The sequence below is a fragment of the Heteronotia binoei genome, chromosome 2, assembly GCF_032191835.1.
Source record: "Heteronotia binoei isolate CCM8104 ecotype False Entrance Well chromosome 2, APGP_CSIRO_Hbin_v1, whole genome shotgun sequence".
NCBI lineage: Eukaryota > Metazoa > Chordata > Lepidosauria > Squamata > Gekkonidae > Heteronotia > Heteronotia binoei.
Genome location: NC_083224.1, coordinates 54,463,758 through 54,485,860, shown reverse-complemented (window position 1 = coordinate 54,485,860; position 22,103 = coordinate 54,463,758). Strand labels below are relative to the sequence as shown.

General features: G+C 42.8%; 1 protein-coding gene across 5 annotated transcripts in view; it reads left to right on the top strand.

Moving 5' to 3' along the window:
• The window catches only part of CBFA2T2 (CBFA2/RUNX1 partner transcriptional co-repressor 2), a 101,294-nt gene extending 90,278 nt beyond the window's left edge, over positions 1 to 11,016 (top strand). For 2 of the 5 annotated variants that reach the window (XM_060230997.1, XM_060231001.1), the window contains exons 9-11: positions 4,349 to 4,420; positions 6,644 to 6,834; positions 8,267 to 8,631. In XM_060230997.1, the coding sequence (XP_060086980.1) occupies positions 4,349 to 4,420; positions 6,644 to 6,834; positions 8,267 to 8,557 (554 nt within the window). In that variant the 3' untranslated portion in view covers positions 8,558 to 8,631. Of the gene's footprint in view, positions 1 to 4,348; positions 4,421 to 6,643; positions 6,835 to 8,266 lie in introns of all 5 variants that reach the window. The other 3 variants (XM_060231000.1, XM_060230998.1, XM_060230999.1) reach the window with 2 other exon arrangements.
• The last annotated feature ends 11,087 nt before the right edge of the window (positions 11,017 to 22,103 follow it).

Genomic DNA, 22,103 nt, shown 5'->3' with positions numbered 1-22,103 from the left:
TCAGGTAGAACTTCTCATATAAATAACACATAAAAACTGAAAATTGTAAGGTGGGGATTTATATTTTTTATTTTTTGTATTTGTTCCATAGAAATGGAGCATGCAGAATTGTCCAAGAGGAAAATAAGGTCCTTGCAAGGTATTTATATTCATTCAGATAGGAGCATAAATATGCAGACCATTTCAGATTGTCTCCTTTTCACTAGAATTGATAGCTATTTGTTCATTGTCATGGATGCACATGTGCAGGCTGTGGAGAATAGATTTGCAAGTTTCCAGCTTTTTCAACAATTAGGAGCACTCTCCCCCTCCCCTCCGACAGAGCTGAGAGTGGAAAACTTTCCCACGCAAATGGTCGCATGATGGAGGTGGGGAGAGCACTGCTCCCTCAGTCTTTTCTTTGCTGTTGTGTAGAGAGGACACAGGTCTTCCAGCTGTTAGTTTTCATTGGGTTTCTTCTTCCCTTTTGTTCTTTGCAAGTGGAAGATGGCTTTATTTTAAATATGCCACCAGTGCAGATTAAAACAATGAACATGAGGACTGTGTTCTCTGTCTGGGGGAGGAACACAATGCCTCCAGTTGTCCATCGTGTTGCTTTCTTACACCTAAGGCCAGGCATGATAGGGCTTCAAGACTGAAAGTGGTGTTATGAGAGAAGTCCCTTACTCTTGCAAGCAGGCCCGCACTCCCTCAATAGCATCAATCCCTGCAGCTCAATCTAAACCCTTGGAACTGAGCGTCCACTCCCAAGAACCTCTTCAGAGCTGCACACTAAAAAGGCAAAGAAAAAATTGAGGCATACCACTTCTAAGTCACCCCAAATGTCAAAATTGCCTCAGTTGCAATGGCAGTGGGACCACCTGAATCAACAAAATGGCCCTTGACAACCACTTTACACCACTCAGCATTTTGTTGCCAAGTAAGAAAATAGTGTTGAGCTAGAATGAATGTCTAGTTAGTTTTATGACCAAGCAGCACCAGGAACCTTCCAAACATGGACAAAACATCCAGAGCTGGGGACAGATTTGTCTGGAGAAGAACAATGGCAAACCACCCTGTAAAAAGTCTGCCATGAAAACGTTGTGAAAGCAACATCACCCCAGAGTTGGAAACAACTGATGCTTGCACAGGGGACTACCTTTACCTTTTTAATCCAAGAAACCTGGTGATTAATAAAAGAATCAGGGAATGTGACACTGATAGTTGTATATTTTGCCATCCAAAGGCCAGGCCTGCAGTATACTCCCAAGTACCTAGTTAAAGTACTCTCACACTAGCTAAGAAGATGAAATTTGATACACATGTAGTCCAAAGGATCCCCATTGTTAAATGTGAAAGGGAGACATATCTACATCTGTCCTTCAAAATGGGGACATGCATTTCCCCTCCCAGCAGAGGATAGCACTTCAGGAGTTTCCAAACACAATTCCACATGGGACAAAATCCTGGACCTGGCAGCTCTATTGTCTCCACACACATTTGCATCAGAAAGATTTGGAATATATATAGTTGCAGAATGCAGATTTCATTTACTATTAACTTTTTGCTTTTATATTAGGTTCTCCCATTTTCCTCTCCTCCCTCCTCCAGCCTTTTCACATGTTACCCCAGCTGCATGGTAGTTGCCAGGAAAGATTTCTCTGAGGCTGTGGTTCCACTTCCAGGTGCCCGCACAATGCATGGAAATGTATAAAGGGCAAAGCAGCCACATAACTTCTATGCACCACATTCCTAGTGTGTTGCTTTTGCCACAGGGAGGCCTTTTACTAGCAACTTCTGTACATCTGGGGTAGTGTGGTGTACCAGCTGTCACTTTTCTCTTGCTTGAAGCTCAACAGACGAAGAATAGACTGTAGCATCTCTTTCTGTCTAATTCCTGATGGATCTGTGAGCCTAATAAGAAGAGATTGGAAAATCCAGAAGTATGATTTGTGCAGAAGGGCAACTGTTGGCCATGGGGCTGAAGGTGCCATTTTTCATATTCTGCAAAACAGATCTATACGCTTAACTAGTGATGCTCTGAGTCCCCCATGTTGAGTTTCCCTAGTTCAGGGGTGGGGAACCTTTTTTCTTCCAAGGGCCATATGGATACTTATAACATCATTCACTGGCCATAAAAAATTATCAACTTTTAAAAAGTGCTCCGCCAAGGGAGAATGATTCAGGCCAGCAAAATTAATGCAAATAATTGTTTTTCTATTTGAAGTCGTGTGGGGAGAGCCTAATCTGGCGTGCACACACACACACACACACACACATGCACACAAACACACCTGGCCCACCACCCTAGGCAAATGCATAGCTTTTCTACCACATACATTTTTGTAGAAAAAGCCCAGCAGGAACTCAGTAGCTTATTAGACCACATCCCCTAATATTAGCATATTAGGCCACACCATCTGGGATAATCAAGTGCAAACTGAACTGTGACAGTAACTTTTCCAGGCCCTGCAGCAATTTTGGCCGGCCAGCCAGGCCCCAGGGAGGCTGCCGCACAGTACATCTGGGCCCTGTAATCCCTGCCTGGCCCTGGGGAGGCTGCTGCACAGCGCGGCTGGGCCCCACGATCCTCACTGGCCAGCCAGGCCCCAGGGAAGCTGCCACATGGCTTGGTTCGGCCCAGTAATCCCCAAGGGCCACACCAAGTGACCTCGAGAGCCGTATATAGCCCTCAGGATGGAGGTTCCCCACCCCTGCCCTAGTTCATAATGCTTGCATATTGTAAGTTAAATCCCTTCTTCTTGAAAAGTTCTGAAATACATCATAATGTAAAGCAAGCAAGCTTCCTTATGTGCAAAAAATATTCTTTTAGCTTAAGTTTGTTTTCAGTTCAGCTGTTGGCTACAAATTGAAGTTTTGCCAGGGCTAAGCAAAATGGTCTTGGAGGAGGATTTTCAAGACTTTGAAAGGATGGAGGTAAGGAGGAAAGGAAACTGTGCGTTCCTTGAGCCTGCCTACCCAGACTGGAAAGTGTCTCAGTATCCACAGCTAGTAATTTATATGAAAACTCTTACTGTCCACTTTTTTTCTCTTGAAGATTTCATTTGCATAAGTTCAAAAATTTAGAAAACAGTGCTGGTTGAGAGTGGTGGAAATAATACAAGCTTTCATATTAACTAATAACCTTGACTCACCTGAGCTTGTCAGAGCTTGGAAGCTAAGCATGGTTGGTCCTCAGGTGGGAGACCACCAAGGAAGAGAAGGGCTGCTGTGCATCTCTGCTCATCCTAGAGAGGCCCTTCCTACTTCAGAACTTTAAAGCTTCCACTTTGACAGCATTTCAGTTGGCTTTAGAAAATTTACACCTAGCGTTCATGGGAATAACATGATAGTAGAAAGCATGGAATTGCTAAAGCTCTGTATGGTCATCTGGGAAGGTCTTTGTGAAAAGTTAGAAGAGTGAGAGCTGGCTTGATGTGAGTGTTCAGATGCAGAGAGAAGGTTTCAAGTGGGCATAAGACTGAGAGTGGACAGTGGGGGTAGGGGAGTAATGGCAGGAGGATGTGTGGGGGGCAGAGGGCAAGAAGGGCAAATGAGAATGGAGGTCTAGTTCAGAGCCAAGTGATGCTTCAGCCTCTGCTTTCTCCAGATTGATGGATAAGGCACATTTACATTTATATAGCAGATAGTCATCACGACACAGAACTGTGAGTACCCAGTTGTCTCCTCTAGCAAATGAGCACAGTGAGACTATAGGTTAGGATCCTGCAGGCCCATTCATCTGGCAGCAGCACTTCCCTGCCATGGAAGAGACTGTTTGGCTTTAGAGGAAGGCTCCTTTTGCCAATGGAAAGCACTACCCCTAGCAGAAGAGATCCACAGACTTCAGCCCAGTATGTTAGGTCCCAGCATCTCCCACTGCTGATATTGATGTTTCCAGCACGATATGTGTGTATATGGGGGCACTGCTTTTGCAGTTCTCAAGTGACAGACCCCACAAAATACAGCTTGCACTTCAGTTGCCTGAAGTTCTCAAAAATACAAGGTGCTGCGCAAAATGCAGGCTGCCATTAGCACGGATTAATGTTAGCTATAGCAGGACAAAACAGATGCCTGACAAGGATATTTATAAATATAGCCTCTGATGACAAAGTATTAAGAGATGGAAATGGATTATGCTGTGCAATAAATTATGTAGGACACTAAATTAAAAGCGGTCATTCATCATCGTGCCATTTGGTGAACACTCTTAACTGCAGAAATCTCTTGGCTTGGTTTAAGCAATTAACTCTATCCTTTCTTTCAGCACTATCTCTTGCTGAACAGATGCTGTGTATCAGTTCTCATAGCTAGGGTGGGAGGGATATCTCGTTGTCTAATTTTGTGGATGCAACCTTTCTTTCTGCAGATTCTCAACGTGAGTTTAGTACCAGGTCAGGAGCAGCCAGCTACGTCACTGAAGAGATCTGGAAGAAAGCCGGTATGTATTTGAAGAAGTCCAGTTTGGAGGACTCCTCCCCTCCCCGCCCCCGCACATTCATTCATTCATGGGATGTTGTGGGACAGGGATTTTTCAAATACCAACATGAGTTGAGACAGAACTATGTAGGGTTTTTTACATATACCTTTTAAAATAAAGCAAAAATTAAAAAGTTAAAAATTACTAAAAAAAATTAAAAAGAAGCTCAGGAAAGCCAGTTTTATTGTTCTGGCAAATTCATCCATTATCCAAATTCATCTGGGGTGCAAATTTATACATTTGAAAAAAAATAATCATCTTAAGTTGTTGAACATCTTTCGACCATAGTACTTTTTAACAGCCAGTAATAGTACATCACAGATCTTTAAAAGCAGAGAGGTTTTTTAAAAAATATATCCTTTAAAAACTGCCAGACATTGCTTCATAACATCAAGAGGACTGAAAGGCTTTTCTAAGGAGAACTGTGTTCTTTTTCTTATACAAGACCAGAAGGAAATCCTTATACAGCACAGACTGGCTGGCTGGTTGCTTATTTATTTAAGCATTTTAGCCATTTTTTTCCCCTCTGCTCAATAGAGACACCAAACAGCATACAAAAGTTTAAAAAGAAAGAAACATAAACCACATACATTTAAAACAATCTGACAAAAATGCAAGCTACCTGACTACAAAACTACCAGCCAGCATCAGGATGGAAAAGGGGCAGAGCAGGAGGATAATAACTCTGCCCTTGATGGAGTCAGTCTTTCCTCAGGGAGGCCCTTGAGGCTCTTCTAGATATACTGCTGTATCCTTCCCTGAAGAATATTAGTAGACAGAGCCTCCAAACAAATTCACCCAAGTGGACCCACTGATGTGTTGCCTGTTTGACCTTGAAATTCTGAGCCAAAGATCCAGTTAGTGTTGGCATATGCATCTGGTGGGTCCCATGGGAAGCCACTTCTGTAGACAGAGATGGGTCCACTTCTGTTTGCATGGTCAGGCTGCGAGTTCCTTAGAGAAATGCCAGCATCCACAATACCCACTGGGTTCTTGTTCCAGCTTTCCTCCAGGGAGAAAGCTGGCCCAGGATGCATAGAAGAAAGGTGGGGATTGGGGAATACAGACAACAAAGGAAATTCTGGTGCTGGGAAGGAGCAAGCAGGTGAAAGGATAGACCATCTTTATATTCTCCCTCCAAAGTGTTCAGAGATCCCCAGTCACTCGTGACTAGTGTCAAAAGAATAATTTCTCTCTGCAAATATAGCAGTCTTTCCTCTGCTGTTTGATACAACAAGGTATCAGGCTGCTGACAAATGCTTTAACAGAGTGGTTTGTAACAGTTTCTAAAACAGTGTGTTGTCAGAATCCCCGGATTATTTTTAAGCAGTTTGTTTAACGGACCACCTAGGTAGCTTTAAAATGGAGAAGATGAAATAAGCAAAAGTAAGAGGGGATTCACCAGCTGTTTATGTACTGTTCTGCTTCTACTGTTGGCAGTCATATCTTTTCTACAAAGAGGATGCTTTTACATTGGACAGCTAAACAGAACCAGGTGCAACTCCATGGAAATAACGATCATACACGTGGGCTGTGGCTCAGTGATAGAGCATCTGCTTTGCTTGCAAGATGGCCCCAAGTTCAGTCTGCAGTATCTCCAGTGAAAAGTCTCAAGCAGTGGGTGATGTTTGACTTCTATTTGAGACACTGGAACTCTGCTGCCAGTCAGAGCATAACAATACTGACCCTGCTGAACCAATGGTGCGATTCAGTTTATGACAGCTTTGCATGACTACAGTCAAAGCAGCATCAAAGTAAATGAATGGATCTAAGTATGTCTAATGCTCTGTGGGATTGTGGCCATTTGGGGCTTTGTTGTCCAACTTAGCTAAATGTCTGCCTGAAATAAAAGTGAGTTGAAAGTACTTTCCTAATTTTGCATCCCATTTTTGTGAGTGCAGAAAAGCACTGTTCATTTTCCAAGACCTTGTGCACTCATTGCAAATTTATATTGTTTGGTGCTGTTCTTCTTTCTCCTTTGCTTTGTCCATATAGCCTTTAACCTCATTTACCCACCTTACCGTTTAATCCTATTGGACATGGAGTTGACTAGGTGTAAGCCACAGATCAGGCTGAAGGGCATACAAAAATCTCTCTACTCCTATCAGGCAGACTGCAAATTGTTCCATGCTGTCCTTTGCCTTCTCTGCAAAGCTGTTTTATGAGGCTCTTGTTTTCTTTTAGAAGAAGCTGTGAATGAAGTGAAGCGCCAGGCCATGTCTGAAGTCCAGAAAGCTGTTGCAGAGGCCGAGCAGAAGGCATTTGAAATGATCGCATCTGAGAGGGCCCGAATGGAGCAAACTATTGCAGATGCCAAGCGCCAAGCAACTGAGGATGCTTTCCTAGTGATCAATGAGCAAGAAGAGTCTACGGAGGTAAAGCACTAAGGAAATACCCCTGGCACATTTTGGAAAGCATGGGGAGAAGTCCCCTGGCAGAATTTTAAGGAGTGTGCCCTGGGATGGAATTCTAGCAGGAGCTCCTTTGCTTGTTAGGCCACACACCCCTGATGTAGCCAATCCTCCAAGAGCTTAAAAGGCTCTTTCTTCTAAGCTCTTGGAGGATTGGCTACATCAGGCGGTGTGTGGCCTAATGTGCAAAGGAGCTTCTGCTAGAATTCCACCCCTTAGCATGCCTATGGTTCCCCTTGACTCAGCAGTGTTTTGTCCTTCTTAAATTAAAGTCCATTATTGCTACAGTCTCAAAAGTGTTGAGACTCCTGTCTTCAGGATGGAATACTCTGGTCTTTTTTGATGCAAGCCTCCAACAGTCTTAGATATGTGGTATTTTAGATACAATTGTGTTCTTAGACTTTTAAGAGTTGCTTTTTTCCCCTGCTGACTTTCACTGCATGAGAACAGCTGCCTGGGAAAGAATGTCAGCAGTGACCTTAAAAGAGGCTTAGAGTTCTGCTTGGTGTTACTGTCTGGATATGCAGAAACATTGGTAACATGTAAAATGTAGAGGAAAGAATGCAAAACAGAAGACACTTTATCACAGCAGAAAATCCCTCATCCCCAACTTTCTTTCTCTCTTTCTCTTTCGTTTTCCCTCCCTCCCTCCCAGTGCTCAGCTGTACCAGGCTGTTCTATGGCCAGCTGTGTCTTTGGCCTCTTGCCATCATTTCTGATTGGTCACACTGTAATTCCACCAGCTGATTTGCTGGTAGCCTGGTGCTTCACTTCCATGTTGGAGCTCATGGTCTAGGAAGGTTTTCATGTCATTGGCAGGGGTTTCAAATAGCCCCAGAGAACTGAAAACTGCCATATGGCTTATTGGTTGAAGGTTGTTTATGAAACTGTGGTTGGGATCCTAACCCTTTCTTCCATTCCCACAGTACTGTTCTCTGTTGCAGAAGCAATGCTCTGCAGCAGAGTATGTTTCTCCAGTGCTAGGTGCTTTCTGTTCACCGCAAGAGCAAAAAGACCTTAGCAACAGAGGAACATTCTCTGCAGCAGAGCTGCCCCTTCACAGCAGAGGACTGGTGCTGCAGAAACTGGAAAAAAATAGATAGTATCCAGCTGTTGTTACAAACTTAGCGAAGAAAACTTAGTATGGATTGTGAAGAACGTAGAAATATTAAGCCCATGATGTCTTTCTATGATGGGTTCTGTGCATACATGCATTACACAAACTTGCATTTGGTAAGAGCTTGGCAAGCCATTCTGCATCAATTTGTAGGAGAAAAAATTGCTTCCTCACTACTAGTGTCTGCCGCAGTATCTTGCATAGTGCCTTCTTGGTCATTTTTGATGCATACAACAGGTAATGAATTTAAAAGGGAGGTTTTTTTTTTTTTTTCCCCAGAGCTGCTGGAACTGTGGTCGCAAAGCCAGTGAGACATGCAGTGGATGCAACATTGCCCGCTACTGTGGCTCCTTCTGCCAGCACAAGGATTGGGAGAGACACCATCGAATCTGCGGGCAAGGCCTGCATAGCCAGGTCAAACCGCTCCCCTTACCAGCAGGCCGATCAGCAGCAGCCACCCTCAAAGCAGTTGAGGGGATCCCAAGTCCAGCTCTAGAGAAAACTTCGGCTACCACCTCTCGATCCTCCACTCCAGCCTCCGTGACAGCGATAGACACAAATGGACTCTAAAAGGGGAGGTGACATCCAGCATATTTTGTTAGTTTTCCTAGTTTTTCTACATTAAAAAAACAGACTCCTCAAAACAGTTGTTGAACATTTGTACTGCGGCACATTGTCACTCGAGCTAATGCTTACGGGGCATTTTCCCCCCTCCTTCCCCTTGTCCTTAGAATCAGCTTGCTTAGAAGTCCATGATGGTTTTCCTCGCTGGGATCCCAGAATGATCTCCTGGGACTTGGAAGCAGTGGGTTTCCTCAGACCCTGAGAACTTTTGACTTCTTGTTTGTTTTATCTGCACTTTCTCAAAAGGGTACATTCATTTTGTCGCTTTGAGAACTGATGTGAGTTTCTAATGAGTTGTTCTCCATGCCTCCTGTGCTGCTGAGCTCTCGACTTGGTATTCCCCCCCCCCCCCCATGAGCTTGCACAAACACACAGTGGCAAAGGGGCAAAGGGAACTACATCATGGGTGATGAGTGACTTGTTTTGCCTGATTTTCACTCTCACTCCCCCCACCCCATGGCCATCTCTCACTTCTGATTTCTCCCACCACTACCACCTTTTTCCTTTTCCCTCAAGCTGTGGACAGATTTGGGGAGGAGGAGGAGGTGGCAGAACGATGCTATTCTTGTTTGCTGAAGGGAGGATCTAAAACTATTTCCTGGACAGTGTGAATCACGATCTGTCTCACTTGGCCCATTTTAATCCTTCACTTGTGAGAAAAAGTCCATCTCTATACATATGTCTGTGGTCCTTAACAGATTGAGAGGTGTCATGCAGCCATTTTGCAGATCACCTTTTGCTACTCTTTCCCCCCAAATCAACTTGGTTTATTTTGCTATACTGAAGACATTCCCCATCACCATACCACATACACTGTTGGTTTAAAATACGTTATTTGAGGTTTATCAGTGTATACATTAACAAACGTGCATTATTCCATCATATAATTTACAGCCTGTTGTCCCCAAACAAGTTGGCTAAATTAAATAAGGTTCATGTAATTGTATTATTAGTGTTTAAACTTTTGCATATATCCAAGGTTAATGAGGTTCCACGTGTTCTCTAAGCAATTGCCTTTAACCCACTAACTCCAGTTTCAAGATTCTGTGCATTGGAAACAAAGCAGTGTGGCATCATAGTGAAATACTTGGATAGACTTTTTTGGGTGCTGAGGCTTTGCCTGGTTGCATCTTTAGCAACCAGCTTGTTATCTGTGCTGTATTTAATGTGCATCCTTAGAATGACTCTTCCAAAGAACTAAAATCCATTGTCTTATGATGCACCATCAAGTGTGCCAAGTTGCCCATTAATGTCCTGGTTGGACATCAAATCAATTGCAAGATCAGCTGAGGATTAATACAAAACTACAGCCACTGGGAAATCAACATCTAGAAGTTTTGTGTACATGATCTTATCATACATACACCAGAGCACTTGACATATGTGGCAGTGCAAAAGACATCATTTCCACTTAGCTTGAGAGTCAATACTAAGAAGGTTTTACTTTTGAGAAACAAGCATGTTGGTATGTTTTAAGATTTGCAGCCACTGCTATTCAGGATATTACTTGATCTTTTAAAATGAAACTTTTGGGAACTGCCTTTTTTTTTTTTGCTGATTCAAGTGTTTCCATGTTTCCATGCATTCATGTGCCCAGGTATGCAACTGCACATAGAAAAACCAGCCAGAAATAACATTTGTCAACCCATCCCCTAGTGATGTGCTGTCAAAGGGAACATTCTTGTGTGCTGACTAGTGATGAGGTTTGGGAATTCATCAAAACATCCTGTTCTAATGGCCTTCATATGCAGAAGAACCCCAACATAGCCAGACGTTTGAGTGAAAAGCTTTATTACGATTACATGTTTTCTATTGCTGGAGGAGACTAACAAGCTATTCCCAGAGTTTGCAGCAAAGATGGAGATCCTAATCAAGTCTGCAGTATTGAAACTACTTATTAGCTTATAAATCCCAGTTACCACAGAATTGTCTGAAGAGGACTAAATACTACAAGATCAGCTCCAAAGACATTGTGTGATTGTGTGTTTGTTTGTGTGTGTGTGTGAGAGAGAGAGAGAGAAGTGGCATTCTGATAAATGGTGTGTAAATAGACAGTCTTCCATAACCTTCCCTGCAACTACAATGTCTTGCTGTGTATAAAGAAAAAATACTTTAATTTTAATGTACATAAATGAAATACTACCATTCATGATTTATGATGATTTTTGAAAATGGGGGTTGAAAGATGTGAAATTCTATGATGAGAAAACTTCTTTGATTCAGTTCTCTCTGTCTCTTTTTCTCTTTTGGGGAGGGGTCACTTGATTTTATGCTAGGGAATTTTTGTTACCTATTTCATGTGCATAACTTATTTAATGTACTGTATAAAGGAACTGAAACTGTTACAGATGTATTTAGTTTGTTCTACTCACAGTAGTCAATAAAAAGACTATATTCACCTTTAAGCACCTGCTTTCACTTTGTTATAAAGGTTACATATAACTGTGTTCTATAAAAACTGGCCCATGGAATACAAAGGTGTTCATGTGTGACTGGAATTCTAATAAAATCAGGCACCATGACCATTTCTGAGCTAAATCACAGTGAATCAGATGAGAAGCTGCAACACTCTACTAGAACACATATTTTGCATACATAGGATTTAGAACAGTAAAATTTCTAGAGACGGAGAAGTACTTTGTTTTCTTTTTTCCCCTGATGAAGGAATGGAAAGTTTAAGATGAGAAATGGAATATTCTTTCTTATCAAGTCTAACCTTCTTTACTGCTTTGGTAGCATAAAATGGATACTTCAATGCGTATCATGGAAAACGTGTCATATTTATGAAATTTTAACATATAAATGTAAGAGGACCCATTTCAATCTGGTTTCAGATCCAAGTTTGAAGCAGAGACTGCTTTACTTACCTTGGTTGATGACCTCTACTGAGAGCTAAAAGAGAATGTGACCCTGCTAGTTATGCTGGATCTCTCAACAGCCTTTGATACCATTGAACATAGTATCTTCAGGGCTGTTTTTATAGCAGGAGCACTCAGGGATGCAGTTCTGGTAGGCTTGATGTTGCGGTGGCCTAATATGCAAATTAATTCCTGCTGGGGTTTTCCTACACAAAAGCTCTGTGTGAAACAATGGTGACACCAGGGGTGTGGCCTAATATGCAAATGAGTTCCTGATGGGCTTTTTCTACAAAAAAGGTCCTGATTCTGCACAGTTTGATCTCATCGCCCCCCCCCCCCCCAAAAAAAAAAATGCTATTTAATATCCCATGGGAAGTGGCTGGGAGAAGTTATCAGGAGATTCATAGTTTCCTACAAGAAGATTTGTGAATATACTTAGTGCAATGCTGCAGAAAAACTTCATTTTTATTGCATTTTTTTCTGTTTATTTAATGAGCCTTCACATCTCCAATAAGATACCAATTCACTCTCTCACCCATCTATTCCTTTAAGAAATGAATTTGCATAGCAGGACTGAGCAAATACTTTCTGATGACCATGGAGAGCTGCTGGGCAAAATGGTCCAGTGTTCTGACTTGATGCAAGGTATCATTGTAGGGACAATCTTCAAGTACAAATAAAAGCCCCAAGGAAAAAGAAAAGGTCCCCTGTGCAAGCACCAGTTGTTTCCGACTCTGGGGTGATGCTGCTTTCACAATATTTTTACGGCAGACTTTTTTACGGGGTGGTTTGCCATTGCCTTCCCCAGTAATCTACACTTTCCCCCCAGCAAGCTGGGTACTCATTTAACCAACCTTGGAAGGCTGAGTCAACCTCAAGCCAGCTACCTGAAAACCCAGCTTCCACTGGGGATCAAACTAAGGTCGTGAGCAGAGCTTAGGACTGCAATACAGCAGCATTAACACTCTGCGCCACAAGGCTCTTAATAAAGGGCCCAAAGTGAAGTATAAATAAAGGGCCCATGAGATATAACTATCATTGATGGCAAGGCACATTAATGACAGTCAAATAATTTATTTGCTGAAATTGCACAGGAGTGGCACAGAATGTGATACATGGTGGAAATTCAGATTCTGGAGAAACTTGGGTTTTAAATAAAAATTCCGTATTATGGATAAATTCTGTATTAAGCTTTATGGATATGCTTGAGAATATGTGAGCATGTGCTCACAAGTTATCCTGTGTGCTTGCAGGAGCAGAACTGTCAGTAAATGTCACCCCCCCCCCCTCCCCGTGTTTGTTCTGTCTGGATTATATTTTATGAACAGTCCAGAAGATTCTTAGGGAGGCTGGGATAGTGCTTAAGTGCTGTTCTCTGTACAATTTCTTGCCCTTCGCATTGAGTGACAAAACCAAAACAGAAAGCACAATAGAAAACATTACACAATAGGATATGCAAAATTAACCTTAGTGCATAACCTGGATCGTCCAGAAGGAGAGGGTTTTTTTTAAAAAATAAATGGATTTGTACCTTTCCTTGCCTCCAAGAAGCTTGGGGGAGTGCTTGTGGGTCTCCCCATTCTTTTGTACTTCCACAATAATCATTTAAGTTAGGTTGACCTAAGAGAGGATCAAATTCTCACCCAATGAGCTTCATGGCAGAATGGGTATTTGAACCCAGGTCTCCCTGTGAAACAGCAAGAGAATATGCCTAATGGCTTCCCTCAGGAATTGTCACCCTGATTGAAGGAACACTCTACATCTTGGAGCTGTGTAACAGGTAGTGGCATAGGATTGGGTCTCCTGACTGACCACTCAGGAGAATGCTAGCCAGCAATGTCTGTTTGCTAGCCTGAAGTATCCTCCTCTGACCTGTGGTTACAGCAAATAAACTGTAAGTATCTCATCCGCAAGGCTCCTGTTAAGTGCCCTGCAAAGACTGACTGGATGATCTTTGATTTGTTTGTGCTTAGAACCACTCCCTCTGCAGGCTGGAGAGAATCCATGTGAATTAAACTGATACCTCCCTTTACTGTGGGTGCTGGGGGATTTTTAGCAAAGTATCCCCAAAGCACTTAGAATATTTTTGATATCAATGAAGATTTGGAGGGGGTGGTTCATTCAAGTTTACTATATAATACATTACTCTGTTATGATTTTTTCTTATGAGAATTGGCTAAGTATCAATCATACATCTGCATGGAGGTTTGTGTGTGAACTGAATACTGTTAACAGTAAACCCAATGCAAGAGGAGAGTCCCTTCGTTCTCCAGGAATTGAAACATTTAGAGAATGTATTTATGTCCTGACAGTTGAAAACGAGAAAAGTCTCCCTGCCTTTGGCTCTCAAATACACTAAGGCTTTTATCATGTTTTAAGCAACATTTAACACCAGCAGTAAAGCCAGTTGTAGGAAGAAATACAATATTGGGGGGTGGGGGGTGGCAGGAAGGAAGGTATACAAGCCCCAGATAGGTAGACAAGTGATCAGTAAGCCCCCCAAAGAACCTGTCAGCACAGAACTATCTCCCTCAGAGGTTAGTGGCTGTCTGATGGGGTTCTCGCCTGACGGAGCTGGCAGTGGGTAGGGGAGAGCAGAATCAACCAATGGTATGCCAGAGACGGAGTGTGAGCCAATCCTGCGTCACCCACATCCAACCGATGAATATCCTCAGATTTGTCACCACGGTAGGGCTTTTATTATCTAAAGCAAAGTTTCCCAAACTTTTCTTTCCCGTGGCCCAGTTATTTTTTACACTTCTCCTGTTTGTGTGTTCTTCTCCAGCTTGCAAGCGCTCCTAATGCCCATGTTCAATTGCCTGCACCACCTACACACCCCTTTCTCAACAGCACTAACCAGTGTATGCAGTTGGGAGTGCTGTTGCCATTGCCATTAGGAATGCAGCACTGTGTACCACCCACACTAGGCCCTTGCAGCTGCTCTACCTCAAAATATGCTTACACATTTAGTAGGCCTTTCCTTCAGCTGCTACTACTGGAACCCTGCCTCAAACTATAAAAAAATCTTTTGACAGCTATTTTTCATACTTTTCTTTGGTTGAAACACTGGGAAATTGCTCTGAAAGGTAGCAAAGAATTGTACTGCAATTAATGAATTAATTTCAAGTTATATGAAGTTCATACAAGCTTTTCTGCAGTTATTCCAAAAAGAATATTTATGAGGGGCTTGCAGCTTTTTACTGGCTGTGTTTCCCTTGCCTTTAAAAGCAACGTGTTCTGCAGATACTTAGCCAGTGAACTTCTTTCATCCTTTTTAATATCTACAGGAGGAGTTTAATTTTGGTGTCAGACAGCTGTTAAAAGCAGGACCAATAAAATGGTGCCAAGTTCATAGTACCATCAGTTCCAGTGCTGTTGAGATATACAACAGTAATCTCCAATAATCTCTTTCTGCCCACACCTCTCACTCTCACTCACTCACACAGAAATCTCATAGAAGGCCAGCTGGCTACAGTTGGAGGTGCCAACTTTTCATTGGCAGAGCTCCTATGTCTGCAACAACAGTATGATGAACAGAAAAGTTTCATCCAGTAAAAATGGAAGGAAAGAAAGAAAGGGAAAGAATGAAATGGAAGGAAAGGAAAGGAAAAGAAAAGAAAAGAAACACATGGAAAGAAAGAACATAAGAGGAGCTATGTTGGATCAGGCCAGTGGACTATCCAGTCCAAATTCTTTCATACAATGCCCAAAAAACACCAGAATGTCCACCAGTGGGGCTAGGGCACTAGAAGCCTTCCCACTGTTGCTTCCCCCCTCCCAGCACCAAGAATACAGACAGAGCATCACAAGAAAGAAAGAAAGAAAGAAAGAAAGAAAGAAAGAAAGAAAGAAAGAAAGAAAGAAAGAAAGAAAGAAAGAAAGAAAGAAAGAAAGAAAGAAAGAAAGAAAGAAAGAAAGAAAGAAAGAAAGAAAGAAAGAAAGAAAGAAAGAAAGAAAGAAAGAAAGAAAGAAAGAAAGAAAGAAAGAAAGAAAGAAAGAGGGAGGGAGGGAAAGACAAAAAAGCCTTCCTCACCATCAGATGACCCCAGCCAGCAACAATTCTGCCCAGGGGTCATTTGGTAAAAAAAATAGCTACCGCCCCTCCCAACTGAAAAAAACACACACACCCTTCTTTGCCACCCAGGCCTTCCAGGGAAATCTCTCCAAGGCACATGAAAGCTCATACTGTGAAGAACACTTCATGCGTCTAAAATGCAAGTGGACGCCAACTTTTCTCTCAGACACTGGGAGGGGGGGAGAAGGAAGGAGAGGCAGCCCAGCGTTGATGATGGGGTGGGGCTAGCTTTGCTGGGGGCGGGGCTAGCTTTGGCTTTTCTTGTGACCTGGTAGTGAGGCTTCCGTGGCCTGGTACTGGGTCATGACCCTGCAAATTGGAAACACTGATCTAAAGGATGGTGAGCCAGGGCTGCTTTGAAGTATTTTGCCACCCCAAGCAAGGAACACCCATAGCCTCCTGCCATGCTTTTAATTGCTGGAAATCAGAGGAGTCACTGTGCGGCGGCAGGAGCAACACCATCCTTATTGCTCCACCCCAAGCAATTCCATATATGACCTGGCCAGAAAACCAACCCTACAGTGAACAGCACAAACTGCAGGATAACTTATGTGTGATTTCCCTGCAACAAATAATATTATTTGGATCCTTCATTTGGATTCTTGTCATCACTGAAAAAGTTTACATTTATTTTACAATTAAATACCTAAAGGCCCAGAATTTGAATTTTCTTTAAATCATTCTAATCACTCTAATCTGCTTGACCACAGGACTCACTTTTAGCTCCTATTCATGTGTACATTGAAGTAGGAATGTCAGAGATAAGTTTGTAGAACAGTCTTTAAATTCTGCTCTAAAAATTCTATACCCCAATTGTACCACAGTGTGGCGTGTGTGATCTATTTTCCTATGACCATTGGCCTTTGCAAAAATTTGTTTCAGTTTCAATCTAATTTCTCAATAGATGCTTGATAGGGTTTTTTTTTTTAAATTTAAATACACAGTCAAGCAAACTCCCTCCTCCTCCCCAATCCAAATCATTGTCAAAACCTCTGAAACCTTATTATATATTTTATTTATCTATTTTTAAATATTTACATCCCATCCCTCTAAAGCTTAGAGGGGCTTACAAGATAAAACAAGTACAATAATATTTACATTAAGATTGGCTGCATTTGGGGGAAAATAATTAATATTTATATTTATGTGAAATGTCTACCTGCAGATTCTTCTTTCACACATGCTAAATAATGCCATTTCAATTCGCTTCATTGACCATTTGCAAGTGAATTTTGCTATTACACACAGTAAAATCCAGTTGCAAAGTGCATTGAAAGTGAATTGAAAGTGTGTTATTTGGTGAGTGTGAAAGTTACCCTAGCTTCCACTAATACAGTTCATGTAGAGACAGAAATATTTTGTGAAGAGAAACTTAAGATTTGCTTTTCAAATTTTTATGAAGAGAAAAAAGAATTCTCGTTTACACACACACACACACACACACACACACACACACAGAGGCAACCGGAATACTGGCTGAATTCTCACAAGGGGAAGGAATTCTGCCGGAGCTCAAGAAATGATGTAAGGTTTGTGTTTGTGATGTTTTTCTCTTTCTCTATAACCTCTGTAAAGGCATAACCCTGTAGTGTTCTGAGGTGATGTGTGTTGTGCTGCCTTTCTTATTTTCACTGCCACCAAAGGGTCTCAGAATTCTTAGAACAGACTGAAGAACAGGATGGCTTATTTATTATTTATTTATTACTTTAAATTTCTATCCCACCCTCTCCGCAAGCGGACTCAGGGCGGCTAACAACACACATTTTTACAATTTAACCAATAAAACTACAATTTAAAATTATTTAAAACACTTAAACATTGAAACATTCCATTGCATTTTTGGTGGTGTATCACTATGATATAATTTAACATACGGTAAATATAAATGTAAATGGTGATCATGGTACTCTGTAATGGTGTAGAGTGGCAGCTCTCTCCCAAATTAGGCTAGATCTCAAAAGCCTGTCGAAACAGTTCGGTCTTACAGGCCCTGCGGAAAGTGGAAAGATCCCGCAGGGCCCTTATGGCCTCTGGGAGAGGCTTCTTTATGGTAGGTTGACAAAATGGTCAGCACATAGTGGTGGTTTTGTGGTAAAATGAGATCCTTTAAAATAAACAGGTTTTTTCCCCCTTAAACATATATAGAGTTTATAAGTAAAGTAGGGTAAGAATTTCTGGACGGCTAATAAGCATGGTGTTTTCAGATAGGTACTTAAGTGAAAGGATTTCTTAAATAAACCTAGCCACATAGGCTATATTCTCACTTGCCACTTAGGCCAATAATTCCTACAAAGCTTAATTTCCCAATTTGCCACCCAAGCTAATAACTTCTACACAGAATACAGATTTCTCTCACAGTGTAGGCCTCCTCACTTAAGCTCCTCCCTCCACATACACACTGCTCAGTGCTAACTCTCATACAAAGCCTCTCTCTTGAACAAGCCAATTCCACCCTTTAGGGTACAGCTACCATCCAGTCCTGGATTATGGAGAAAGGACGGGAGTATCAGAAAAATATCTATTTCTGTTTTGTTGACTATGCTAAGCCTTTGATTGTATGGATCACAACAAACTGTGGCAAGTCCTTAAAGAGATGGGAGTACCAGACCACCTCACCTGTATAAGGGTCAAGAAGCAACTGTCAGAACAGGATATGAAACAACTGATTGGTTTAGAATAGGAAAAGGAGTTCGACAAGGATGTATATTGTCACCCTGCTTATTTAATTTATATGCAGAGTACATCATGCGGAATGCTGGCCTGGATGAAGCACAAACCGGAATTAAGATTGCTGGGAAAAACATCAACAACCTCAGATATGCAGATGATACCACTCTAATGGCAGAAAGTGAAGAGGACCTAAAGAACCTCTTGTTGAGGATGAAAGAGGAGAGCACAAAAGTAGGCTTGAAACTCAACATCAAAAAAACTAAGATCATGGCATCCGGCGCCATCACTCCTTGGCAAATAGAAGGGGAAGACACAGGCCCATAGCTACTAGGGTGCCTGTAGGGGCACAGCCCCCTGACTGCTAGGCAGGGCCCCCTGACTTACAGTGCCTCAGCTGCATCCTTCTCCATTCTGCCGTCATACATTGTTGCTTCTGCTTGCTTAGGGGACGTGATCATACACAGTTGCTTCTGCTTGCTTAAGGGCCGGAAGAATTCTCTGACCCCTCAGCAAGCAGAAACAACTGGGCACTTTCGGAGACCAGGACTGAAAGTTAAGCTCCCTGTTGTTTCTGCTTGCTTAGGGGACGTGATCATACACAGTTGTTTCTGCTTGCTTAAGGGCCGGAAGAATTCTCTGACCCCTCAGCAAGCAGAAACAACTGGGCACTTTCAGTGCCCAGGACTGAAAGTTAAGGTCCACCTTGTTTCTGCTTGCTTAGGGGCTGGAAGAATTTTCTGACCCTTCAGCAAGCAGAAACAACAGGGCACTTTTGGAGCCCAGGAGTGAAAGTCAAGCTCCTTGTTGCTTCTGCTTGCTTAGGGGCTGGAAGAAATCTCTGACCCCCTCAGCAAGCAGAAACAACAGGGCACTTTCAGCCCCCAGGACTGAAAGTTAAGCTCCAAGTTGCTTCTGCTTGCTTAGGGGCTGGAAGAAATCTCTGACCCCTCAGCAAGCAGAAACCATGGAGCACTTTCAGTGCCCAGAACTGAAAGTTAAGCTCCCTGTTGCTTCTGCTTGCTTAGGGTTTGGAAAAAATCTTTGACCCCCCCAGCAAGCGAAACAACTGGGCACTTTCAGCACTCAGTGCCCAGGACTGAAAGTGCCCAGGACTGCAACAGTGCCCAGGACTGAAAGTTAAGCACCATGTTGCTTCTGCTTGCTTAGGGGCTGGAAGAAATCTCTGACCCCTCAGCAAGCAGAAACAACGGGGCACTTTCAGCGCCCAGGACTGAAAGTTAAGCTCCATGTTGGACTGATGTTGGACTACAGGGCGCCTGCAAGAAGAGGCCGTTCTGGCCCTCAAGTGGGGCGGCAGGGGTAGGGGGCGGATGGCTCTATAGCAGACAGGGCAGGGTAGGGTAGGCTGGCGCACACACGTCTGGGGCTGGGGATCAGTGGAGAGGTGATGTTCGCCTGCAGGGGTTTTCTGGCCTGGTCTCGCTGACCACCCGAGCGAGAGTGGGAGCTGCGCTTGGGCAGCCTCGGCTCACTCTCTGACAGGAAGAAATCCAAAATGGAGATCTTGTAGCCCCAGAAGTCAGTTGCGACTTGGTGGCGCCTTCCACATACCCCCCTTGTCCCGCCGGGCTTGCCTAGTTGGATCATGCTACAGGTAAGGGCAGGAGACTGTGCAGCACGTATCTAAACCTCTGAGTGGCTCCCCACCAGAGCTGTTGGAAGAAGTGGTAGGAGAGAAGGCCATGGAGGTTGGGGCCACTATGTGCCCCCTAGAAAAAAACCAGGGCCCCCAAATTCTTCAAATCCTGGCTATGGGGCTGGGAAGACATGGAAGTAGTGACAGACTTCACATTCCTGGGATCCAAGATCACTGCAGATGGTGACTGTAGCCATGAAATTAAAAGACGTTTGCTCCTTGGGAGGACAGCTATGGTGAACCAGGGCAGTATAATAAAAAGTAGAGACATCACCCTGCCAACAAAAGTCCATATAGTCAAAGTGATGGTATTCCCAGTAGTAATGTATGGCTGTGAGAGTGGACCATAAAGAAGGCCGAGTGCAGAAGAATAGCTGCATTTGAGATGTGGTGCTGGAGAAGAATCTTGAGAGTCCCTTGGACTGCAAGAAGATCAAATCAGTCAGTCCTAAAGGAAATCAACCCAGACTGTTCCCTGGAAGGTCAGATGCTGAAGCTGAAGTTCAAATACTCCACCAAATGAGAAAGGAGCACTCACTGGAGAAGATCCTGATGCTGGGAAAGACAGAAGGCAAAAGAAGAAGGGGACAGCAAAAGATGAGATGGCTGGACTGTGTTACTGTTGTAACAAACACGAATTTGAGCAGACTTCGGAGGATGGTGGAAGACAGGAGGGCCTGGCATGACTTTGTCCATGGGGATGCAAAGAGTCAGACTGAACAACAAAACCACCCAGTCATAACACACTTCACTCACCCATCCATCCACACTCTCTCTTACTCTACAGGCCTACATTTTAGATCTCAGCAACATTTTATTTATTTTTTTATTGATTTGATTTGATTTATATCCCGCCCTACCCCACCGAAGCGGGCTCAGGGCGGCTTACAACACAGAGGTTCTAACAATAAAGTTCAAATTTTAAATACAATAACAAATTACATAATTAAAACATTAAAAAATCAGTACATCAATCCAACAGTGTGCTATCTGTAAACTTCCTTCAGTATTTTGGTAGTTTTGGTGCCGGTCAGTTATAGGCCAACCGGAAGAGGACTGTCTTACAGGCCCTGCGGAATTGTCCAATATCCCGCAGGGCCCTGACCTCTTCCGGTAACTGGTTCCACCAGCAAGGGGCTGTTATTGAGAAGGCACTTTAAACCCCACATTAAAGCACAGAAATAAAACAGACACACATGACAAAACACTACAATGTGCCTGGCCACACTGTTTGCAGGCCTCATGCAGTGAGAAGCCAATGAGGACCAAGGTAAGGCCAAGGCAGGAGAGGTGGTGGGTAATGCTGGCAGGCAGAATAGCAGGCTGGTGATAGGGGTTGGCAGCATTGTTCCCTCCCAGTCTGCTACCTGACTTGGCCACTACAGCTGGCCTTATTATACAGCCAAGTCCACACACATGAACCCCCCACCTGGTCATCTGTAAACTTCAGTATTATACCTTGATATTTTCTCTTCAGTGGTAAGATTCTGGCCTTGATTACCACTATGACATCAAATCATTTTAAACTTATTATTCTAGTAAGTGGAAGAATATATTTAATGTGCTGTTTGTTTAAATATCCAAATTTCTCCATCCCTTAACTTTCACCTTTCAAAATTTCAAATATAAAGCATGCAAATTATATACAGTGCATGAGAAATGTGGGTGAGAAAAGCCATATGTCTGCTAGTATAAAATTAACATTAGCTGTTATCATTTGCATACAATTAAAATGTATAAACAATAAAGGGTTTATAAACAAAAGCACCAAATCCAAGTCTGACAAGTTTAAAACCCACAGGAAACAGGACTCAAGTGATTTCTCTGGTTTGGTATATGCTTGATAACATACTGCCCTCTCCTAATTCTGTAACATATATACAATTTAATGTCTCACAGAATAAAAATATTTCTTTTATTTTCAAATAGACCATATCATAGTAACGGACTTGCAGCCCAGTCTGTCGCACACACACAAACACACACACACACCAGTAAACTGGGCTCTTCCCACCTCTGTGTTTGGCCTCTAAACAAGAAGGCATCCTCAGTAAAAATCTCATTTTGCACAGGACTTAGCAGTAAACCATCTTCTAGGTATAGAAGGAATGTATGCAGATCATCAGGCTATGGCTTTCTTTGAAGAATTTTGGAAACTGTAATGTAGTATGAGTGCTTTTCTAGAGAACCAGGGACAGTCTTAGCCATGGGCAACTGAGGCAGCTGCCCTGG